At 53.9% G+C, this 21,630-nt stretch overlaps 1 protein-coding gene across 1 annotated transcript in view; it reads left to right on the top strand.

Annotated features, from left to right (window-relative positions):
- SHB (SH2 domain containing adaptor protein B) overlaps window positions 1-21,630 on the top strand; it is a 130,216-nt gene that overhangs the window by 28,148 nt on the left and 80,438 nt on the right. Inside the window, exon 2 of the mRNA XM_046669655.1 lies at window positions 18,673-18,793. Within this exon, the coding sequence (XP_046525611.1) occupies window positions 18,673-18,793 (121 nt within the window). The remainder of the gene's footprint in view (window positions 1-18,672; window positions 18,794-21,630) is intronic.

Genomic DNA, 21,630 nt, shown 5'->3' with positions numbered 1-21,630 from the left:
CTGCAGGTGAGAGCTCTGGGATGGGAGTGCGGGCCCCCCTGTGTCTGTGTGCTGCAGGTGAGAGCTCTGGGATGGGATTGTGGGACCCCTGTGTCTGGGATGGGAGTATAGGCCCCCCCTGTGTCTGCGTGCTGCAGGCGAGAGCTCCTGGACCGGGGTTCCTTCCCTCTTGACTCACTGTATGACTTTGAGCGAGTCACTTCCCCTGGGCTGGGCTGTGAGATCCTGTGGACTATTGTGGGATAACAGAGGGATTACACGTGCCTCTGTTCTGCTGGAGACAGTGATCCTGCGTGGCACAGTCACCTAGGGGAGCTTTCAGGAAGTGCTGACCCCAGGCCCCACCTCCGACACTTAAATTGGAGTTCCGGGCGGAGCTTGGGTGCTGGTGTTTTGTAAAGGCTCTCTAGGTGATTCTAATGTGCAGCCTGCTGAGAACCATTGGATTAGACAGAGGTGGGCAGACTGCGGCCCTTGGGCCAAATCCAGCTGCTGCCTGTTTTGTTAATAAAGTCTTATTGGCACGCAGCCACACCCATTCATTTAGTTGTGGGTTTGGCCGCTTTTGCATTACAGTGGCAGCTGAGTTGACTGGTTGCCCCAGAGACTGTATGGCCTGCAAACCAAAATATTTATTATTTGGCTCTTTATAGAAGAAATTTACTGACCTTTCTCGCTAGACTCTCCCTTCCTTGAGGACAGACCCTGAGCTGTGTTTGTCCTTCTGTCCCCAGGATCTAGCCCACCACGGCATTGCTGAATTCTACGACAGACGTGGTTTGGGTCTGATTCTGTGCTGCTTCCATTGCACCCAGCCTTCAGAGGCTGTTGGGGGAAGAGGCCCCATCTTGGCTTGGGCTGAGGCCCTTCCCCTGCTGAGTGCCCGAGTCCCACCTGGAGATGCAGAGCTCACACCCACTCCCTGGGCGGCGTCTCCACCTGGATGGTGACGCCCCTCTCTCAGGGCAGGCCTATCTAGCCTCCCACCCTCACACGCTTGTGGGAAGCAAGCCGGTTGTATTGTGGAGCAGCACCCTGTGGGCCCTAAAACCTGGAAGGCTTGGGAGCTTCTTGCAGAAGTAAGAGAGATGGACCAACCCCTTCAACACTGCCCGCCACCCTCAGTCCCATGCTTTGCGACACCATAAAAATCTCAGGAGGAACACAGAGTTTCCAGTGGCAAAGGATCTTAGTCCAGTCCTTCTGCTGGCCGAGTGCTCAGCCAGGTTCTGTCTGGAGATCCCTGTGGCAGGGCGCTCCCTACCTCCAAAAATGCCCTGTTTTATTTTGAACAGCTCTGTCTGATCAAACATTCTTGCTAAAATTGAGTTGGAATCTTTTCCGTAACCTCTGCTGGATGGTCCTCGGTCTGTCCTCACCGACCCAACAGAACATGTCCTATGTGCTTTTCCAGGAATTAACCACCTGTCCTGCACCACATGCACGCACCCCTGAATCTTCTCCAGAATGGACATGTGCCTTGGTCTCTGCATTTGTGCTCTGCAGACATGGAGTCTCGGCTCTGTCATCCTGGTGGCAGCTCCTAATTAAAGTGCAGGGCCCAGAGCGGAACGTGCCTTTCCAGGGGCCCTCAGACTTGTGCAGACTGAAGAGAGACTGTGTCCTCCCTAGTGGTGGAAGTCACCAGGTGGTCACACCACTGTCAACACAGCCACTGGACAGATTGGCTTTTGGGGAGCTATGTTAGACCATGTGAGCACAGCATCACTTAAATAAAGGTGTCAGGCAGCCAAGACCCCTGGGGTCTTGCACACCTATGGCAAGTTGATGTTATTTCTCTCTCGTGCCCACCCGCAGTTGGCTCTCTGGAGTGTCAGTGGACTTCCTAAAGGGCTCTGTCCCTGCCTGGCCTGTTCCCGGGGCGACAGGCAAGCACCCAGCCCCCTCACTAGGCAGATGGGAAGAGTGGTCGTGAGAGAGCTTCATGGACCCCGGGGACATGACATGCCAGGCCGGGAACAAGGCTGGTATATTTAATGGTGAAAGGTGAGCCCCATTATTACCCCAGCTCGTTAACCAATGGCGGAACCTGTTTTACCTGTTAGGTGCCCATAGTTTGAGGAGTTCGTGAGTGGGAATCCAGTTTTCTATTTAAAACCCAAGCCACCTCTCCCGTTCTTAAGTCCCGGAGGTGGTTCTGGGGAGGGTATTTTACAGCAGATTTGTCTTGGGTAGAAAAGGCTGTGGGCAGCCTTTCAGGGCCCTCCCTTTCTTACTCACCAAGCAGACTCGCCTGGCCAGGGCTGCGGGGAGGGCGGCAGGAACTGTGCAGCCCGCCCAGGCCAGTCCATAAGCCCGAGATGCTGTGGCCATGACAGCTCCAGTTAGGGGGCCCAGGATGGATGGAGAGCTCGGGCCATCTGTTTAGACCTGTTGCCCACAGGTCGGCAGGTGGGCATGGCAGAAGTGTGGCGAGAAGGGGAGTGTAGCCAGATTGCTCAGATGGACCCAGTCTAAGCTCTTCCAAATGGCTGGTCCTCTGAGGCCTTGGTTTAAGTGTCTCCAGGGAGTGCATTGTCTTGGGGTCTGTGGATTGAAAGGACCCCATCCCCCAGTCAGGTGGCCAAAGTCACCAGTGTCATCCCCAAGAAGTGGACATGATGAGGCACCCAGAAAGGCAATGAGGTGATCACTTTTATCTTAGGAGAGCGCTGCTTTGAGTTATCCCTAGACCCCTCTCAGCCACCATCGCCACCACCTCTGGGCTGCGAGGGATTTCAAGCTGGCTGCCCTGACCCCGGGGCTGCCTCCTCTACAGACGGAACATCTTCTGTTTCTCCGGTCCTCACTGTGTGTATGGACACTTGGATTTTTCAAATCCAGCTGGGCTTACCCTAACAAGGTGAAGAATGAACCAGCTCTACCATAAAATTCCCTCTCACTTTACGTGGAGCAAAACAAGACTCGCTGTACAGTCATCTTTGAAAATAAAAAAATTTGCTGCATGCTGGGCACTGTCCAAGTATGAACTCTTGTTAATGAAATGGGCCGACGTTCAGGTTCCCTTTCTAGATCTCAGTTCCCCCCTATGCTGAGTGATACTTCCCTGTGCACAGGTTTGGGGCCTCTGCGCTGCCTCGTGGCTGCTGTGGACATCTCCAGAGCAGCGCTGGTGCTGTTCCCTCGGATGTGAGGGCGCAGCTGCGCCGCACTGCGCTGTTCTTGGTGGAGGGTTGGGGGAATGGGAGGAGGTGGGATCCCCCAGGCAGGAAGGATGAAGCAGTAGGGGTGGAAGGAGGTAATTGCTGAAATCCCAGCACGGAGCACAGGCTGTGGGCAGAAGCGGCTGCTGCCCCAGATGTTTCCCAGGCAGGGGCTGCTGAGGACGAGGAAGGGAGACTTCCAGCACCCAGCTGGCGAAGGTAGTGTCGGGGTGGCCCTGGCCCAGCTTGGCACCTCTGAGCTAAATTGGCAGAGCTTTCTCCTCTTCCTTTCAAGCCTCTCTTCAGAGATTTCCTCCTACTGTCGGGAAGGAACCCAGGATATAGAAGCTCAGGCAGGAGCATAGAAGAGCCGAAGTTATGGTGTGAGGCTGGCCAGGTTGAAACCTGCATTGCCTTGTGTGCTCTGAGGCCTTGGGGAATCTGCTCAACCTCTCTGAGCTTTGATTTTCTCATCTGGAAATGTTGTAATCAGGAAGATGAAACGAGACAATGTATGCAGAAGCACGCAGTCGAGTGCCGATAGTCTTTCCACCATCAGCGTCGCTTCCAGGCCTCCTGCCAGCTCTAATCCTCGGGAACGCTCAGGCTCCTGGGGGTCTGGTCTGAGGGTCTCAGGTCCTGGCCTCCAGGAGGCAGTCCCTGTGAGTCACGCATGGCCTTGGGTCTCGGCAGAGAAGTGTGTGAAGAGAGGAAGCTGGTGGTGGGCTGGGATGTCTGTGACAGCTGCGTTAGCAGTGAGGGGCCGGGCCTCCGATCACTTGGTTAACGCAGCAACAGTGGATCAAAGTGTGCGCTCTCGAAATTGCTAAGTCTGGGATTTGGCTCAAGATGCCTTTGCCTCCCTCTAAGGAGAGCATGTGTGTTTTATGACCTTCCCTTAGGAAGGAGATTTTACAGTGTGCCTTAATAAATGGGGGCCACTTGCACCTGATTCATGAGGCTGCCGTCAAGCGCTGTGTTGGTGTTTCATAGAGACGAGTCCTAGGTGGTAGTCGAGACGTGGCCATGGAGTGAGAGGGACACTGGGAAGGGAGAGGAGCAGGGAAAGCCAGCGCCCTTAAGTGGTGGATGCGCCAGACCATTGAAACCCATAGGACAGTGTGGTTTTTAAAATGTTGGAAGGACTGACATGCCCACGTGGCCCAGTGCTCCCTCTAAAAACATAGTGATCTCCGGTGGAATAGAGAGGTGAAAAGTTAGGGAGCTTTTCATGAAGCTAAATTCTTTCATTTTAAAGGACTGTCCTTTACTCTCAATTTCCTTTCACGGTTTATTGTTACTATTCTTTCCTTTAGAAAATGTCGGTGAGCACAAATGGCAGTTGCATTTCTTTTAGTGTTGTGATCCTGTGTCGTTTCCCCTCCTCTGTTCTGTAATTACAGTGAAATCCGGAGGTCTGGCCCTAAAGACCCATGTTGCCCTTCCCATTTTACAGATGGGAAACTGAGTTCCTCACAGGGAGTGCGACTGAGCTAATTTAGGTGCCCAGCTGGAGAGAGGAGAGGATTAGAGTTTGGGCCTCAAGCTCCCCATAGAAACTTCTGGATGTGGAGGACCATCAGAATCAGCTACGTAATTTGTGGGGCTCACCCAATGCAAAATAAAGTGTGGGGGCTCCTCATTCAAAAATTATTAATAATTTCAAGATGGTGACAACAGAGCATTAAACCAAGTACAGAGCCCGTGTAACTGCACAGGCCACATGCCCATGCAGCTTGCCCTGGGTGCCATAAATGTCAGTATCCCTGAAGTCCTGGCATTTCAAATAAGAGCCTGTCCTCCTTAACCCAAGAGATGAGGGGCATTGGGCCTTTAAAAGGGCTCCCTTAGAGCATTTCCTCGCCATAGCCCTTTGTGAGGAAGCTGGAGGCTAGAGAGAGAAGCCAGTGGGGGGTTATAGAGGTGCGGCCTCTTAGACACCTAGAGGAAGGAGGTGGGGCAGCGTTGTTTAATTGGGATCTTTCTACCATCTCACCCAAAAGTGTTTGCTCTGGTGGCTCCATGTCTCCAGGGAGGGGTGTCGTGCATCCTTGAGGACTGGTGGGTCTGGGGTCACCTGTCACAGGAGCCCAGGCCCTGCCTGTCCATGGTGGGTTAGGCGGGGCAGGTGCTCTTTGACGGGCGCAGCAGCTGGTGTGGAAGAGCCTGGGCCAGGCAGATCACTGGGTTGGTGACCAGGGTTCGCGGCCACGGTTGTTGGTCAGTGCCCTTGCTGGACTTCGCTCACTGGACTTTTTTGGTTTAGGGCAGACTGCAGCCCTTCTCTCTGTGCCCATTGGCTGTGGTAGAGTGCACACTTCTGACCTCACAGCACATCAGGAAAGAAACAATTCAAGGTCCATGTCCTGCTGGAGCACTTGGGAGTATGGGCACGTCTACCTTCATGGACATGCATGAACATGCGTGTCTAGGTGCACGTGGTAGGCGTGTGTGTATATGTGCCAAACACTCAGATGATGCTTACCTTGTGCTCCATGCATGGTTCTAAGCATTACACAAATATTGACATGCTTACTTCTCATAGCAACCTCATAAGGTAAATCTTAGTATTATTCCCGCTTTATAAGTGGAACACTAAGGACAGAGAGGTCAGGTAAGTCATGTGGCTTGCCTAAGGTCATGCAGCCAGTAGGTGGCCAAGCCAGGAGGTGTGCAAGTGTTTGAGTGAAAACGTGTTTGTTTATGGTGCCCCAATAAGCGTAAGAGGCCCCTTGTCAGCGTGGGTGTCAGGCTTCCTCTGCAGAGAAATGGCTCAGCAGACCCTCCGTTGATTCATTAACTCATCCACTCATCCAGCATTTACTTGTACTCTTTATGTCAGGCTGGGAATGGGTGTGGGGATTGGAGATGGGCAGAGCCAATCGGACCACAGTGGTGTTGAAAGCTTCAGGCAGTACCCTGGGCTTTTCAGGGCCAAGGCTGCGGTAGTCTGAAGTCATTCACATGTTTACAGATTAGGCAGCTCTGGGTGGTGCGTAGTAAGGGGTCCAGGGCTGTGGAGGGGAGGCTCCAGGAGCAGAGAAGATGTGGAAGAATGTGTTCCTGAGCCTGGAAAGCTCAGTGGTCCTGTGTCCACCATCCCTCTCCCAGGCATTGGAGGGCCTGATCAGAGAGGAGCCTCGTGGAACAGCAGGTGACAGGGAGGAAGTGGGCAAGTGTGCACGTCAATGAGTGCTGTTTCACTCTATTTCCTTCCAGTCCTTTTTCTGTGCACATAAGCACGTTTCTTTTTTTGGGTGTTATATTTTAGAAAAATGGAATCTTCCGTATAAGTACTGTTTTGAAACTTGATTTTTGTCAACTGCTGAAGTGCCAAGAAGATTTTTTTTTAATCAATAAAAATTCCCTAACCTCTTTTACTGGCTGCATAGTGGGCATCCTCAGGTAACACCCCGTCCTGGAACCGACATTGCCACCTCAGAGTTTGCTCCCTTCTGCACTTCTGGTTGTGGCCTGAGCCGTGTATGTCTACATAAGGAGGAGATTCGATTTTAGGTTATGTCAGGAAAGGTCACTGAAGGCCGCTTGCTTCTCTCTTTCTCGGGTTGTGAGCCAGCACAGGTTGCCAGCATCCCCGGCTGCAGGGTGGGTGAAGTGGGGACACTGTGGTGCTCTGATACTCCACTGGCCAGTCATGAGGGGCTGTGGCCTGTCCACACACTGGCTGGCCGTGGTGGGGTCTGTGCCCTGCAAGGCCTTCCCAGGTACTCAAGTGGTACGCCAGCCCACCGGCTGCCCAGCAGCTCTGGGCTCTCCCGGAAGCTGCCATGCTGACATTGTAGGCCTTTGCAGGGACTAGAGGCTCATCGGGGTTCCCATTTGGATTTGTCCAGGTGCTTCTTCAGGGAGCTGCCCACTTGATATCTGCCTTGTGGAACCATGGCCTGGACCCACAGGGCTTCATGGGCGAGGCTGCCTGCACTAGGGAGGGTGGCTTCTGGGGATGGCCTGATGCCGTGATTCTGTGCAGTCTTCATTGCATTTGCAAAGCCATTATCTGCTCGCAACTCCGAGAGGGAGGTGGGACAGGGAGACCCTTCTGCCCATTTCACAGATAAGGAAACTGAGACTCAGAGGAGAGCAGTGACATGGGTAGGCTGGGGGCCAAGTGGGATAGGAGTACGGGTCCATCTGACTGGCCCTCCTATTCCTTCAGTTGGGGTAAACTTACCAGGTGGGACCTTTCACTCACCTGCCTCTCTCTCCGGGAGGTCTGCCCGGCCCCAGACAGCGGGTGCTGTCAGGCTCTACCAGGTCCCTCCTGCCTCGCCAGTCTGGCCTTCCCCAGCTAGCTGTAACCACATCTCTGCCTGAGGGCTTCTTGCAGAACCTGGGATGGAGACGGCCACCCTTTCTGCACACGTGAGGCAGGCCAGAGCTGGCGGCCAAGGGAGCCTCCCATGGTGACACCTGGGAGGGAGTTGTTGTCTGGCCCCTGGCTCCCTCACCTTTGGTAAAGTAATTCTGAGGGGTGGGTTGTGCATGGTTCCCCAGAGTTTCCCTGTTGGATGAAGCTCTGGTTGCCCACCTTGGTTGCTGGCTTGAGTACTGCTTTCCTGCTGTCGTCCCTTCCCCGGCCCATTTCCTCACCTGTCCTAGGTACCAGCTCCCCAGTAAACCGCTTCTTGGACCTACGTCCCAGCTTTAGGGTCTGTGTCTGGGTAAACCCAGACTAAGGAACATGGCCTGTGGCATCTCAGAGATGAGAACAGCATCCTTTCCGTGTTCTCCAGTGCCCTCGCCAATGCCAACACAGTGTGCCAGCCATCGTGTTACCCTCTTGGTTGGTCCGTTGGCTCGGTCTCCTCCTCCCCCGGGGAGAAGTTTTCCCAGTAAAGGTGGGAGAGTGCAGGCTCTGAGTAGGCGGGAGACATGCCCAGAGCCCCACAGCTGGTGGAAGCCGGGTAGTACTGAAGCTCGGCCTGTGAGTCCAGTAGCACCCTCTGTGTGCCTGCCTGCCCAGCACAGCTTGTGGGCCTGCTGTGCACCAGGACCCGGCTGCGGTACGCAAGGAACCGGCCCCGGAACCTTCGGTGAAGTAGACAGGCCTACACGTAGCCACGATTCTGAGCAGGGTGCAGAGGGACCTTCACCCATGTGCTTACTGCTGTGCCTGGCACATGCCAGCTGAGTGCCTCCTGCCCTTAACCATGCCCACCCTCCCAGGAGAGGTGAACTGATTAATTCACGCTGTCCTCCCAGGGACTGGAAGCTCCCCCAGGGCAGTGAACAGGCCTGCCTTTGCTCGCACTCTATCCTAGCTCAGAGCTCCTTGCCTGGCACGTCGTAAGCATGGGGTAAATATGATTGAACAAGCCATTGACAGTAATACAGCCAGTGTGACGGTGCAGAGCTCTGTCCCCAATCACTTTCCTGTATATTAGACGGTGCTGAGTACCTAGGAGAGAAAGTGCTTTGGGGTACAGGACAGTTCCTTATCCTAGAGGACTTCATGTGAGAGAGAGTTCTTCGAGGCTTGGTTGTTGGAGGATTTGAGAAGATGGCGTTATTTTAAAAAGTGAATCGCCATTTATTGAGCTCCCACTATTAAGCTGAATATAATTGGGAGCCCTCAAATACAGGGAAGGTAATTACAGCTGGTGCCGCGCGTCCTCAGTAGAAGGGCAGTGACTTAGGGAGGGCAGCTGTTCAGTGCTGCTTTTGTCTTAAAGATGCTCGCTCGGGCCTGCCTTGCAGCTCCTGTGTTGGAAATGCGCATGAATCATCCTAATGGGCCCCATTTGGAGAGAAGCGACCATTTGCTTGGTAAGGGTCCTGTGCCACTGTCACTGGTAATTGAAACGCACTGTGCCGACTCCGATCACGTGGGCTGCCCCAGGTGCGAGCCCTTTCTTCCCTTAACCTCAGCTCTGAACACAGCACATGCTGGCAGGAGAAGCCCCCTGGCTCAGCCATGCCAGCTCACTCCCAGGCCCTGCATGGGCACCGAGGCCTGGTTTTTAAGGGCACCATAACCCTCAGTAACAGCCTTTGGCCTCCCAGCCCTGCCCTCTTTCTTTGCATGCTTCTCCTGCGAGTGCACTGGAGAAGGTGTCCTTACTGTCCAGAACGTCAGGCACCGGGAGAAGCCCGCAGGCGTGCCCATCCCTTCTTGGGGAGGAGGATGTCGGGTGGGCTGGGCCTATCAGGAACGGAAAAATGACTTGGAATCCAGCCGTCTGAAACCGATTTTGGAGGCAGGCTATAGATACAGAGGCCATTCAATGCCTGAGGTTCTCCTGTGGCTGGGGTTTGGTGGAGGTCCGATTTTGTCACCCCGCTAATGAGCGGTCTATTACTGGATATCCAGGTGACCTCCACCAGACCCTTCCCCTCTCCAGGCCTCGGTCTCCTCTAATGTAAGATGAGATGGGTTGAGATGCTCAAAATGGCACCTGACATCTCTTGAGCACTAGCTGTTTGTGGGTCCTGTTTTAAGTATGTCACTTATATTGGCTCATTTAGCCCTCACTCTGTTGTCACTTTATAGATGAGGAAGCTGAGGCATAGAGAGGTAAATGACTTCCAGAGCCATCCCACGTCCCTGCTCCTGCTGATGCGTCCTCCTACCCTTCCAGCCTTAGTACCCTGCAGGGGAAAGAAGAAAATACCTATCTTACTCTTCTTGATCCAGGGCTGGTCTGAGAGCTTTTTCTAGTCAGTGGCCCCAAAGCCCAGGAGGAGCACTTGTCTGCCTTGAGCAGGAAGCACAGGAGAAAAGACTGTCTAGGAAGGTGGATGGGGAGGATACCTTTGCAGGAGGGCTGGGCGGTGCTGAGCCAGAGCTCAGGGGAGGACGAAGGGAGGCTCATGGGGTGATCCCAAGTGGACCGAGCCTGGCCTGGGCCCGCCTCCCAAAGGGAGCTGTCTGCGGGCATGAGCGGTGGGCCTTACAAGGGCCACTAGGCAGCTTTTCAACAGAGGCAATTGTGGTGGATATGACGTGAAAATTTTAGGAGTTTAAGACTTTAAGAGAAAAATCATAGCCGTACAGGTCTTGCACAAACAATGTAGACCCAGGAGTTAGGAAACATTTGGTTCCTGTTTTTGGCATTGACCTTCACCCCCATCCTTGGGGCCTCCTGCTCCCCAAGAAATTCATGCCTTTCAGACTCTGGATAGTGGGGCATGTTGGGGTTCCATATGAGAGTTCCTTTGCACAAATTACACACATAAAAGTTTGAGACCTGGGGGGGTGCTGGCCCCGTGGCCAAGTGGTGAAGTTCGCGCGCTCTGCTGCAGGCAGCCCACTGTTTCATCAGTTCGAATCCTGGGTGCAGACATGGTACCACTCATCAAGCCATGTTGAGGTGGCGTCCCACATGCCACAACTAGAAGGACCCACAACTAAGAACATAGAACTATGTACCGGGGGGCTTTGGGGAGAAAAAGGAAAAAAAAAGATTAAAAAAAAAAAGTTTGAGACCTGGGGGCTGGCCCAGTGGTGCAGCAGTTAAGTTTGCACATTCTGCTTTGGCGGCCCGGGGTTCGCCAGTTCGGATCCCGGATGTGGACATGGCACCACTTGGCAAGCTGTGCTGTGGCAGGCGTCCCACATATAAAGTAGAGGAAGATGGGCATGGATGTTAGCTCAGAGCCAGTCTTCCTCAGCAAAAAGAGGAGGAGTGGCAGCAGATGTTAGCTCAGGGCTAATCTTCCTCAAGAAAAAAAAAGTTTTAAACCTGCCAAACTAGACCATCTCCCAGGCCCTTTTGGCTCTCATCTCACAGGTGATGACCATGCAGACGCCTGGGTGCTTCTGTCCTTGGGAGGGGTGCACTGAATTCTCTGTTTGTGGGCCCTGGCTGAGAGCAGTTAAGAAACTCTAGGATTGAGCTATTTCTGAATTCAAAATAGAACCTCCCACTGCTTGAGAGATGCCGAGAAGCCGGTCCTTACCACTTAACAGCGAGTTTCTGGGGTAAACAGGGCTGAGCTGGGCTACTCTCCAGCAGCCTCCCACCTGGAACCACATCCTTCTCCACGGGGTTAAATTCAAGGAGGGTGGGGTGTGTGTGAGTGAGAGAGGGGCTGAGCAAGCTGCCCAAGAGGAGCTGACAGAGGCTATAATTTGGAATGCATTTTTCTTGACAAGTTGGAGCCTGCAGGTGTCTAGGCAAGCAGCTGTGGCCACGGGCGGGGCAGGACTGGAAAGACCAGTGGGGACCACTGTGAAACACCCCTTGCCTCCTGACAGGCGGAGCGGCTAACTGGCTGGTCTGTAAAGAAGCATTTACAACACAGCCAGGGTCTGCACAAAGAACCGGGTGGCGGCTGTGGAGGACAACGGCGCTAGCAGTGACGCCTGTCCCGAGTGACTGAATTAGGAAGTCGTGAGCTCCCTGCCACTGGAGGCAGGTGGGCAGAGCACTGGACGTCTGTGCATGAAAGAGGGCTTAGGACTTGAGGTGACTCTGCATGGCTGGGTCAGACCTTCGAGCAGAGACAGGGAATGAGTCCTAGGTCGGTGTGGAAGAGTACCCTCCCACCATCTGATTTCCAGGAGTCGTGGCTGAATGTGTAAATGTAGCTAATTAATCTTCCCCAAATTAATTTCCTGACCATGTCAGAAATGATTTATTGGAGAGTGAGTCGATGGTGGTCAAAGCCGGGGACGGAGAGGCGAGCCGGAGGGCTTGCTGTCTCTCCTCGTGGGGGCCCCACAGCCCTGCGTGTGTTACAGCCCGGTTCTGTGGAGCCCTGGACTTGGGCCATGGGCCAGGAGCACACTCCTGGCTCCCAGCACACAGGCGAGTGGCCCTCAGGGTCCCGAGAGGGTCTCTGCCTCTCGGCCAGGTGCCAGACTAGGAGGTGCAGCTTATCCAAAGCATAAAAGGGGGAAAAGGATCGTTCACAAACATTTTCCTTTGTGTGGTTGAGAAATATGACAGCTGTTGTCGTGCCTCATTGCAGCCAGTTTTCTCCGTGTGACTGCTAGAGCCTGGATGGGGTTTCTTCTCAGGTCTTTGTGTCCCCCCTTGATTTTCAGCTTCTTGTGGGCAGAGACCCTAGCACTTAGCTCAATCCTGGGCACCTAGGAGGTGCCCCCATGGCCTTTTCTTTATCAGTTACTGACATGTCCCCAAATCATCTCATAATTTGCTCCTCACAGCATTCATGTGAAGCTGAGAAGGCAGACAATTTTGCCCCATTTCACAGGTGAATTACTGAAGCTCAGAGATAAAGCAGGATGCCTGGATTACTCAGCAAGGGTAGAGGCTAGCTCTGCTCCAGAACTCTGTTGTCTGGGCTGTCCCTGCTTGGTGGTATCCTTTCTGCGGTGTTGCTTGCCTTTCTGTGTATTTGCACAGCCCCAGGCAGCTGCTGCAGCCCAGTTGCCACTGGTCAGCCTTGAGCATTGCCAGGCTCAGTCACACTGGGGCTTCTGCAAACAGTCACCCACCTCGGCATTCCTTGAAGCCAGAGTTCTGCCACAGGGCAGCTGAAACTGTGCTAGGAAAACAGCCTAGATGGGTGGTACCCCGTGAGCTGACCTCCACCCAAAGCAGATGCCCACCTTAGAGCCTCTGCTCGGATGCCCAAACGGCAGGAGCTCCGGTTCCCAGGCAGCATGTCCCTTTATTGACTGCTAGATATCCTTCCTGGCTCACTGAGCTTGCTTCTGTGTGGTTTCTGGGTCTGTACAGAACATCTGTCCACTGCCTCTTCCTGGGGAGCCCCCTGGTCATTTGAAGCCCTCCAGATCCTGGTTTGTTAATGCCATCTCTTGGTCGGCATGGCAACAGAGCCTCCATTGTGGGGACATCAGGCGTGTCAGGGCCTGTGTCACAGTGGTTCCCAAAGGAGGACCAGGACTCTGGCTGCTACTGCCACCTCATGCCCTGCAGGCCATTTGCTCACCTTTGAGGAGCCCTCCTGACCCCCAGAATCAGGGAGAGGGCCAGGTTGCCTCTGCTCTGGAGGGCTGTGTGGCCCCTGGGTTTGAAGCTGGCAAGCCAAGACAAAGCGCCCCAGGCCATCCTCTCACAGTGCCCCGCCACACAGCCAAACAGCAGGCCAGTCACACACCATACAATTTCAACCAGGGGAATAACGTGTGTTGAATTAGGATCGAGCCGGCACCCGCTGCCTCACTAAGGCAAAGAGTGCATCTTGTCTCGGCTGTTCTTTAAAGTGGCTCGAATGCAAGGGGGCTTGGTCTTACCCTGGGGCTTCTGACCTTTCTGAAATGCGCCCGACACTTTGCGGACGTATATCAGTGTGATGGAGGGAGCCACAGCTTCATCCGTTATCAGATTCCCAAAGAGATCTGTCAGCCCCAAAATGTTAAGAAAACTAATGTACAGTCTAAGTGGTGAATTGATGAGGAAGTGGTCCGACTAGGACCGTGTAGAGCAATCCGAGGTGTGCATGCAGTGTGCTTTGGAGTAGAGCAGAAGGAAGTCACAGGCCTGGAAGGGACCCAGGACCCCATGGGGTGCCGCCCCCTCACTTTCCAGGGAGATGAGAACAGCAGAGACTTATCTTGCCTCATCCAGTAGGTAGCTGAGCTGGGGCAGCCCAATGCTGGTTTCCACAAGCAGCAGAGCAGGTGGAGGTGACTGCAGGGCTCCGGGGGGTGGCAGGGACAGTGTGCTCCCCTGCTCCTGGAAGGTGGCCGCTGCTCTACCTCTCTCATCCCTCCTTTTCAGCAGGTCTGAGTGATTCTAGCAGGAATGCCCTTGTGTTTCGACAGTGGCTCCTCCCCACAGTCACACCAGCCCTCCTTTCCTCCTCAGGAAAGCTTCTGAGAGCCAGGGAGACTTGGCCTGAGAGGGTCTGTGCGTTAGAACAGAGAGCCTTGCACATCCTCTGCCGGGCCCCTCGTGGGGCAGGGAAGGACCCTGCCTCTGTAGTGCCCCGCCCCTGCACGGCAAGGCCACGTTGCTCAATCTGGGGCCAGCCCTCAGGATTGCACAGAGGATGCCATTGCCTCCACATCTTAGATTCTGGAGATGGAGCAGGGCGTGTTGGGTCATCTCTTACTCCAATTGACCTTCAGGGAAGAAAGCAAGAGAGCTGCATTGAACACCGACTCTTTCATCACTTTAATGAACAGGGCTGAGAAATATCTGGGAAAAGTGGAATTCTAGAGTAATATTAGGCGGCTTAGCTTTAGATTGATGGTGGAGGGGACTGGCTCTGCCTTAACAGTTCTCAAACTTTCCTAATAAGAATCACCTGGGTTGCTTATTAAACATACAGATAACAGGGGCTAGGAATCTGTTGTTTTCAACAAGCGTCCTGGGCCGTTCCTATCTTCAGGGCCAGTTGGGGAAGCGGCCATCTACTGTATCAGAATAGCCTGTGACGAGGAGTACTCTTTCAAAAGTTGAGCTTTGCATTTAATGCGTTAATAAATTTTCTTTGTTTGAAAAATGTCTTAACGTTATAGAAACGTGTCCTTTGATTTCCTCCAGCCACTCCAGTCCCCGGTCCCAGAGGAGGTGTCAGTTTGAAGTGTGTATCTCCCCAGACCTTTTCTTTACACTAAATAGAGATAGAGGTTTCTGTTTTATTTTTCATTACTGAGTATCATGTTGTGTTTATCATTCTACAACCTGCTTTCTTCCATTCAAAGCTATGTCACGCAGAACTATGTTAGTCCATATAGAGTGACTGCTCTTTTTTTTTTAACCTGCTGCATAATATTCCACAATATGGACCAGGTACTGTTTATTTAGCAATTCCCTCATTGATGGATGTGGCAGGTGCTTGCAGTTTCTCGTTATTACTTGCTCCAGTAAGCATCCTTGCCCATGTCTCCTTATGCATATTTGGGAGTAAATCCTGAGAAGTGAAATTGCTGAGTCAATCCATTTGCTTTTTTGGATATTAATGGATTCTGCCAAAAGTTATCCTTCAAAGTGGCTCTGCAATTTACCTTTCCACTGAGAGCATGTGGCAAGGACCCAGTCCTCCACACAGGCGCAGCTTGTCTTGCAAAAGCCTTATGGATGTGTGGCCAAGTGGCAACACCCTCCTTTAGTGCTTCCCTTTGTGGGTGAACAGGAAGACTACTTCCTATCCCAGAGCTAAATCCCGAAGATGAAAACACCCCGGCCTGAGACTGCTGGGAGGGAGGGACCGGCTCCACCCTGCAGTGTGCGCAAAACAGAAAGGAGGCATGTGCAGGCAACTCCCAGTCTGCAGCCGGCTCCCAGAGCCGTGTCAGGGAGGCAGCAGGCCTGGAGGCTTTCTAGAACCCTCTGGGCTACAATGGGCCATGCACAGAACAAGAGGAGGTTGGATCAGGTCTCTCAAGGACCCCTGGTTTCGCTGCTTTATGAGCCTTTGAAAGTCCTTTAGGAGCACTGGGCTGACCTGGGGTCTGCAGTTTTCTTTGAAAACAAGAAAAGGCTTGCCTGGGGTTTAGCCATAGCTCTGCTCCTTTTTCGGAGATGGGCCAACACACCCATTCTAGGGGGCCAGGAGAGCGCACGTGGCTGCTGGCTAGGCACGTCTTTCTGCTGCTGCTCAGCTCCACAGTGGAGTGGCGGGGCCATGGCCTGTCCCCTCTCAGCTCTGCGCCTGCCCCTGGGAGCACAAGCAGGCCATGTGAAGGGGTCCGATGCCCTGTCAGGTCTTCGTCAATTCACGATCAAAATCAAGGGAAGCTTCTCGTGTGCCCAGATGGCCTGACCTGCAGAGAAGTCCTGGCTGGCTCCCTTGTGGTTTAATTGTTCAATTAGATTTGACGGACTTGTCCGCTAACTGAGGCATTTTAAAAAGCAAAGCAAAAGCAACCCCAGCAGGAATCCAAGCCCACATCTGGGAAACTCATTCCCTTTCTTTTAACTCAGAAAGTCGGTCACCTTCCCTCAAGCCCCCTGCCCAGGGCGGCTTGGGTGAGGCCACACTGCCCAGTCCTGTGGCTGGGCCTATGGTGTGTCACCCAGCACTCTGGTTAACTGCCCGCGCGACTCTCCTAACACCTGGTTAAATTTTTACTCCAAAAGCCAGGACATGATTTTGTGAAAGATCACATGGCTCAGTGAGTGTTTGCAAGTTTCAGATTGCTCAAACCTCAGATTCCCTCCCCTCTGCTAACCTCACTTTGAAGTTTGAAAGCAAATTGATTAAATATACATTTTAGGAACGTTCCGATTTGCTTCTTAAACTAATAGAATTCTAAACTTTTTTCTTAAACGGAAGGATTTTCAGCTGTCAGCAGGTGTAACTGGAACCATATGTCAGCAGAGACCAGGGGCTTTTCCTGGTTTTAGGATTTGTAAATTCTGATTGAAATGGCAGTAAGCAGGGCAGGCAGCTGGGGGCCTGTGAGAGCCCAAGCTCAGATCTCATTTTAATTAGAAAATACAGATAGTGCCTGCTGAACCAAAGGCCTTGCAGAGCTCAGGTCCCTGGGTGAACAAAGATTTGGTTTATATTCTGCAAGCCTCCGTGTTTGCAAATTACAGAGCACTTCCGAGAGGAGCTGGAATGTTGATTTCCAGATTATGGAGACTCCCTCCCCTGCCCTCTCCCTAAATGATTTTGTTTTCCTGGGGAAATATTTGCTCCCTTCCCCACTACAGAATAGATGGAGGATGTTCACGTGGAAAAGAGACGGTAAAGAAGTCCCGGATGAGGGAAATGAGATTAGATGTCATCCACAGCAGGTTCCTCGCTCTCTCCATTTGGATTTCTGCTCCCTTGAACTCTGAGATACAAAACCCTCCACCAGATCAGAGTCTGGGCTGTTCTGTTTGACAGTGGTTCGTGTGTATAATTTTCTCCCTAATGTGTTTTGCAAATGGTAGAGTAGGAATATCAAATGAAAGACGTTGCCAGGCCGACCTCTCCCATACCCCTGGCTTTCCCCTGCCTCGTGTCATTTGAGCTCAGTAAGTCTCAAGAAAGGCCATGATTACAACGTCAGCATCTGGAAGCTGCCCTGCTGGGCCTTGGAGCCCAGGTGAAGCCGTGCTGGAGCGCTGGCTGCTGGAGCGGGGGTGGCCGGGCATGCATGCTCAGCTGCTGGGTGCTTCAGGCTTGGGTCTGTCATTGACAAGCTGGCTCTTGTTCTGGGAACAGTGACCGCTGTGTGCTGTGCCTTCTGTCAGGTCCCGGCCACACGCCAGTGACCGGGCTGCTGCCTGCTGTCCCTCCACGGGCATCACATTCCCGGCAGCTGGAGGTCAGTGGCTCTCCCTGCCAGGGCTGCTGCTACAAACTGCAGCTTTCTGGGCAGACAAAGCGGGATTTTTCCTTCCCCTGGGTTTACAGGCCCCTCCAATGCCTTACATTCCAGGAACTGGAAGAGAGAAGAGGCTCCTGTGGTTTCTAATTAAACCCACAATTTAAATAACAATTCACATAACCCCAAGGGTTGGGAGAAATGCTAACCTACCCCCCTCGGGAGAGGCAGCCGCCTGGCCCTGGCCGGGAGGCTGAGGACTGGCCCTCTGTCACATGTGAGACCAGGGGGCAGATCCCTGGACAGAATCACAGCCAGTTGTTGGGGAGCGGGGAGGAGTTGAAGGGGAATGGCGTGGGTGGGTTCCGGTCCCTCCCCTCTGGTAAGTGTGCCCCTCATGAAGGTTAGGAAGTAAGGAATGGGAGGAGAAGTTGCCATTTTTACTCAGCCTCCAACTGAGAATTTTTATCCTTCTCCAGGGAAAACATGGAACTTTGAAGTGTTCAAATCCCAGATTCTCTCCCTGCCCCCACCGTCTAGCCCCAGGTGACTCGCTCTGGCTGTTTGTTGTGAAACTTTGCTGTTTTCTGCAATACAGACAAGTGAGGAGGCGGGGAAGGGCCTGGGAGGCAGAGGGTCTGGCTGGGGATCTTGGTTGAGCCCCTGTCCCCTCTGGGCCTCAGTCTCCCCGTCTGTTCTAGAAGGGTCTCCCACCCCTTTCTGGCCCTGGGGGTCTGTCCTTCCATCCCTGAGCTGCTTTTCTGTTTTCACTGGGCCTCTCTGGGGCCACAGGCATCTTTGCAGTGTGTTGATCTCACCAAATTGTTGTCTCATTACCCAAGGCATAGTTGTGTTCCAGATTTGGCGAAAATGGAATGCTGAGCATAATTATCTCTAGACAAGCTCTTCTATGCCTCGGCCAGCACCAGGAGCACGTCAGCATTTCTAGGCTTCCTGCGATCTCCTTTCCAACTTTCCGCCATTTCCATTCCATTAAATTGAGCAACTCACATTCCCCGAAGACCCCCTCCAGGTTCTTGCCTCTGTGCTTCGCTGCCCAGATTCCCTTCTCTTCTCATTGTGCTTTGCCCAGAGTGGCCACACCACGTGCACAGGCTCAGAGGCCCCCACCTTGCCATGGAGCACTGCCAGTGTGGGTCCTTTTGTCATCCCACAAGAATTGGAGCTCCCTGAAGGTGCGCCCCAGCTCTGATTCCTGCCCCCGCCTGCCTCCGTGCTGGTATGGCACAGGCTCCGTATTATGTTGTTTGGAGCAAACCCTGGCTGTGAACAGGAGTGAAGCAGAACACCAAAGGTGGACTCACCCCTGCCACCTTCCTCCTGCAGGTGACCATCGCTGATGACTACTCGGATCCCTTTGATGCCAAGAATGATCCCAAGAGCAAAGCGGGAAAGGGGGAGAGTGCCGGCTACATGGAGCCCTATGAGGCCCAGAGGATCATGACAGGTAAGCAGAGCCACACGGAGGTAGAGAAGGTGCTCCTGGGCCGTCCCCAGCCAGCCTCACAGGGGAAGGTTTGTGCTTTCAAGATGGTGGTTCGCGCAGCGCTGTGTTGAATCTTCACTGCAGTTGAGCACTTCCTGTTTCACCTCCATCAGGAAGAATCTCGTGGGACACAGTGGAGGTCCAGACACCAGGGTACCAAGGATAGGTAACCAGGATAGGGACTAAGGAGTAAATAAGGAGAAGAGAGGGGAAGCTTCTATTGGGAATTTCTGATGCAGCATTGAGATAGAAAACTTAATTTGGAGCTTCCCAGCAGCCAGGGCAGTAAGAGAAACAGGCTGGTTCACCTTGTTTTCATTATCTGGTAGAGGGGGCAGACTAGATCATTAGAGACAAAATTATCCCTGGCCCCACACGGGGAAATCTTAGTTTTGGGTTTGGAAGCAGCATAAAGAGCCCTGGTCTGTGTGGCAGGTTTATAGGAAATACAGAGACTTTCCCTCTGTGGCTGTTTTCCTATTGGCCCTTGATGACAAAACCTTACCAAAGCAATTGTGTGGGGGCCCAGAAGAATGTGGCTGGGTGGGCAGTATCCTAAGGGCCTGTTTTCGCCAGGATAATACTTGGGGCATCTTTAAAGAACAAATGGTTATCAGATATCAGCTATCTTAGACAGACCCCAGGCCTGGGCCCGGTGCTGGGGAGATTGCAAGCAGAGGAGAAACACCCCATGTGGGTCCTTCCGGCTCAGGAGGACGGTCCCAAGACAGAAGAGCAGCTCTGTGGGCTGCCCCGTCCGACCCGCACAGGCAGGCACGTGAGCAGGGGCACACCGTGCTGCAGAATGCATGAGGGCGGCCAGGAGCAGGGTGGGAGCTACCCCTCAATTTGAGGCCTAGTGCCCTGTGTGTCTTAGGATTTGGGGTACAGATGCCTCCTTCTGTGGCCCTCTTACTGTTTGTTGATGTGGTGTTCACCTCTCTGAGCGCTTTCTCTTGATTCTTCTCGAATTGGAAGAAGGCAGGGAGAGGAAGCAACATCCACTGCGCACTCTGTGTGCCGGGCCCTGGAGGCGTGGGGGACGGTTGCGGAGGGTCTGGGTGCCGGTCCAGGCCCCGCCTCCAGAACTCTCTGCCTCCTGTGTGTCCTGTGCGTGGAAGGCGATGCTCTGGCCACTTCGTGAAGGACCAAGGCAGGGAGCAATGGACCAGAGGGACTTAGGCCAGCCTTCTGTGGGGCCGCCCCTCAGCCTGCTCCCACCTTCCTAGTCTCTCCTGGCAGAGCAGCCTCTGGGGGCAGCAGGAGCAGAGAGCTGAGCATGTGGGCCGGAGTCCCGAGGGAACGCAGCCTGCTCTCCTCCAGCACCTCAAGGAGGCGGGTCTGCAGGTGGAGTCCTCACCTCAGGACGGCAGTCAACCCACTGCTGCTGTCACCTCCCCCACATGCTGTGACCTCCACCGGGCTCAGTGAAACACCAGCTCCGTGGGAGTGCCGGGCCCGTGCCAGCCTCAGGCCCAGCGGTGGGAGCCGTGGACCCCGAGCTCCCCGCAACCCCTGCCAGTCTTGTATTCAGCAGGCGTCAGCCTGGGCTTAAATGGGACAGAGTTACAGGAGTGACTGTGGGACCCTGGCACATTCAGACGTCAGTGCAGCAAAGGATCTTTGGGGTCATCCAAACCCAAGAGCCTCATTTTACAGGTGGGGAACCTGAGGCTCCAGAGGGAGAGGGACTTGCCCAAGGACACATAGTAAGCTGCAGGCCGACCGCCAGCGCAGCCTGTGCTTGGCAGGGCAGCCTCCAGGGTGGAGTTCTGAAGGAAGCGTAGTGTTTGTGTTTGACGCCGGGGTATCCGGGACACAAGGAAATGGCAGGAGCCATCTGAGGCCGGAGTCCCTGCCAGGTCTTAGGCTCCCTCCTTGGCCCTTTGAGATGCACGCTTATGAAGCCTCACTGTGTCCCTACAAAGGAGGTGTTGTCTCATTGTACAGGTGAGGGAAACTGAGGACAGGTCACTTCCCTGGGGTCACACAAGTAGAAGTGAGGGGTCAGACCTGCATCTACAGAACAAGGCGGCAGGGGGCTGGAGGCGGGTGGGAGGGGACCTCTACTGGGAGCCTGGACTTTGGACTTTGGAGGGTCCACCACTGCTGGCGTCTTTAGAATGGAGCCGACCTCTTCCGGGTGCCGCCACAGACCTCAGCATGAGTAGCCGTCTCGCTGGGGAGAACTGTCCTGTGGGACTTTGGCTTTTTGAGGCGCGCCCACAGGGGCTGGGTCCAGCAGGGCAGTGCAGCTCCCAGGAGCCTGTGGAGTCCCACACATTCTCTCTCCAAAGACGCTTCCTTGCATGTGCCGCTCTGGGCTTGCTTCCTGGCTTGGAGGCTATGCCTGAAGTTACCCATGTTTTATGTTTTTAAGGAAATAGGTGATTAAACAGGACGTTTGCTGGTTGTAGTGACCTTGCTGCAGCTCCCTTTGACTTGGAATTCCTTGTGTGTAACGTCACCGCGTGGCTGATGGCAGGGACGGGGGCGGGGTGAGCCAGCGCCGCGTAAACGTTCCAGGAAGCAGCTCACTGAGCTGCTGTGAAGCTCTTGGAGGGGAAGGGGCAGAGGTGGGTGCTGCTGACGGCGGGGAGAAGGGGCTGGCACAGAACAGGCTCCGTGCAACCCTTCAGGGTGGCCTTTCTCGGATGGTGTAACATTTGTGTCTCGTGTGCACGTAACTTGTAGTAACGGGGCAGGCATCTTCAGTACGTAAGAATAACGCTGCCGGCAAGAAGTGCCCTCTGCCCGTGACGGTGCACGTCTCTGGGCAGTGCGGCAGGAGCCTGGGC

This window comes from Equus quagga, chromosome 1, assembly GCF_021613505.1.
Source record: "Equus quagga isolate Etosha38 chromosome 1, UCLA_HA_Equagga_1.0, whole genome shotgun sequence".
NCBI classification, from domain to species: domain Eukaryota; kingdom Metazoa; phylum Chordata; class Mammalia; order Perissodactyla; family Equidae; genus Equus; species Equus quagga.
Note: the sequence above shows the minus strand (reverse complement) of the source record. Positions and strands in the feature narration are given on the sequence as shown.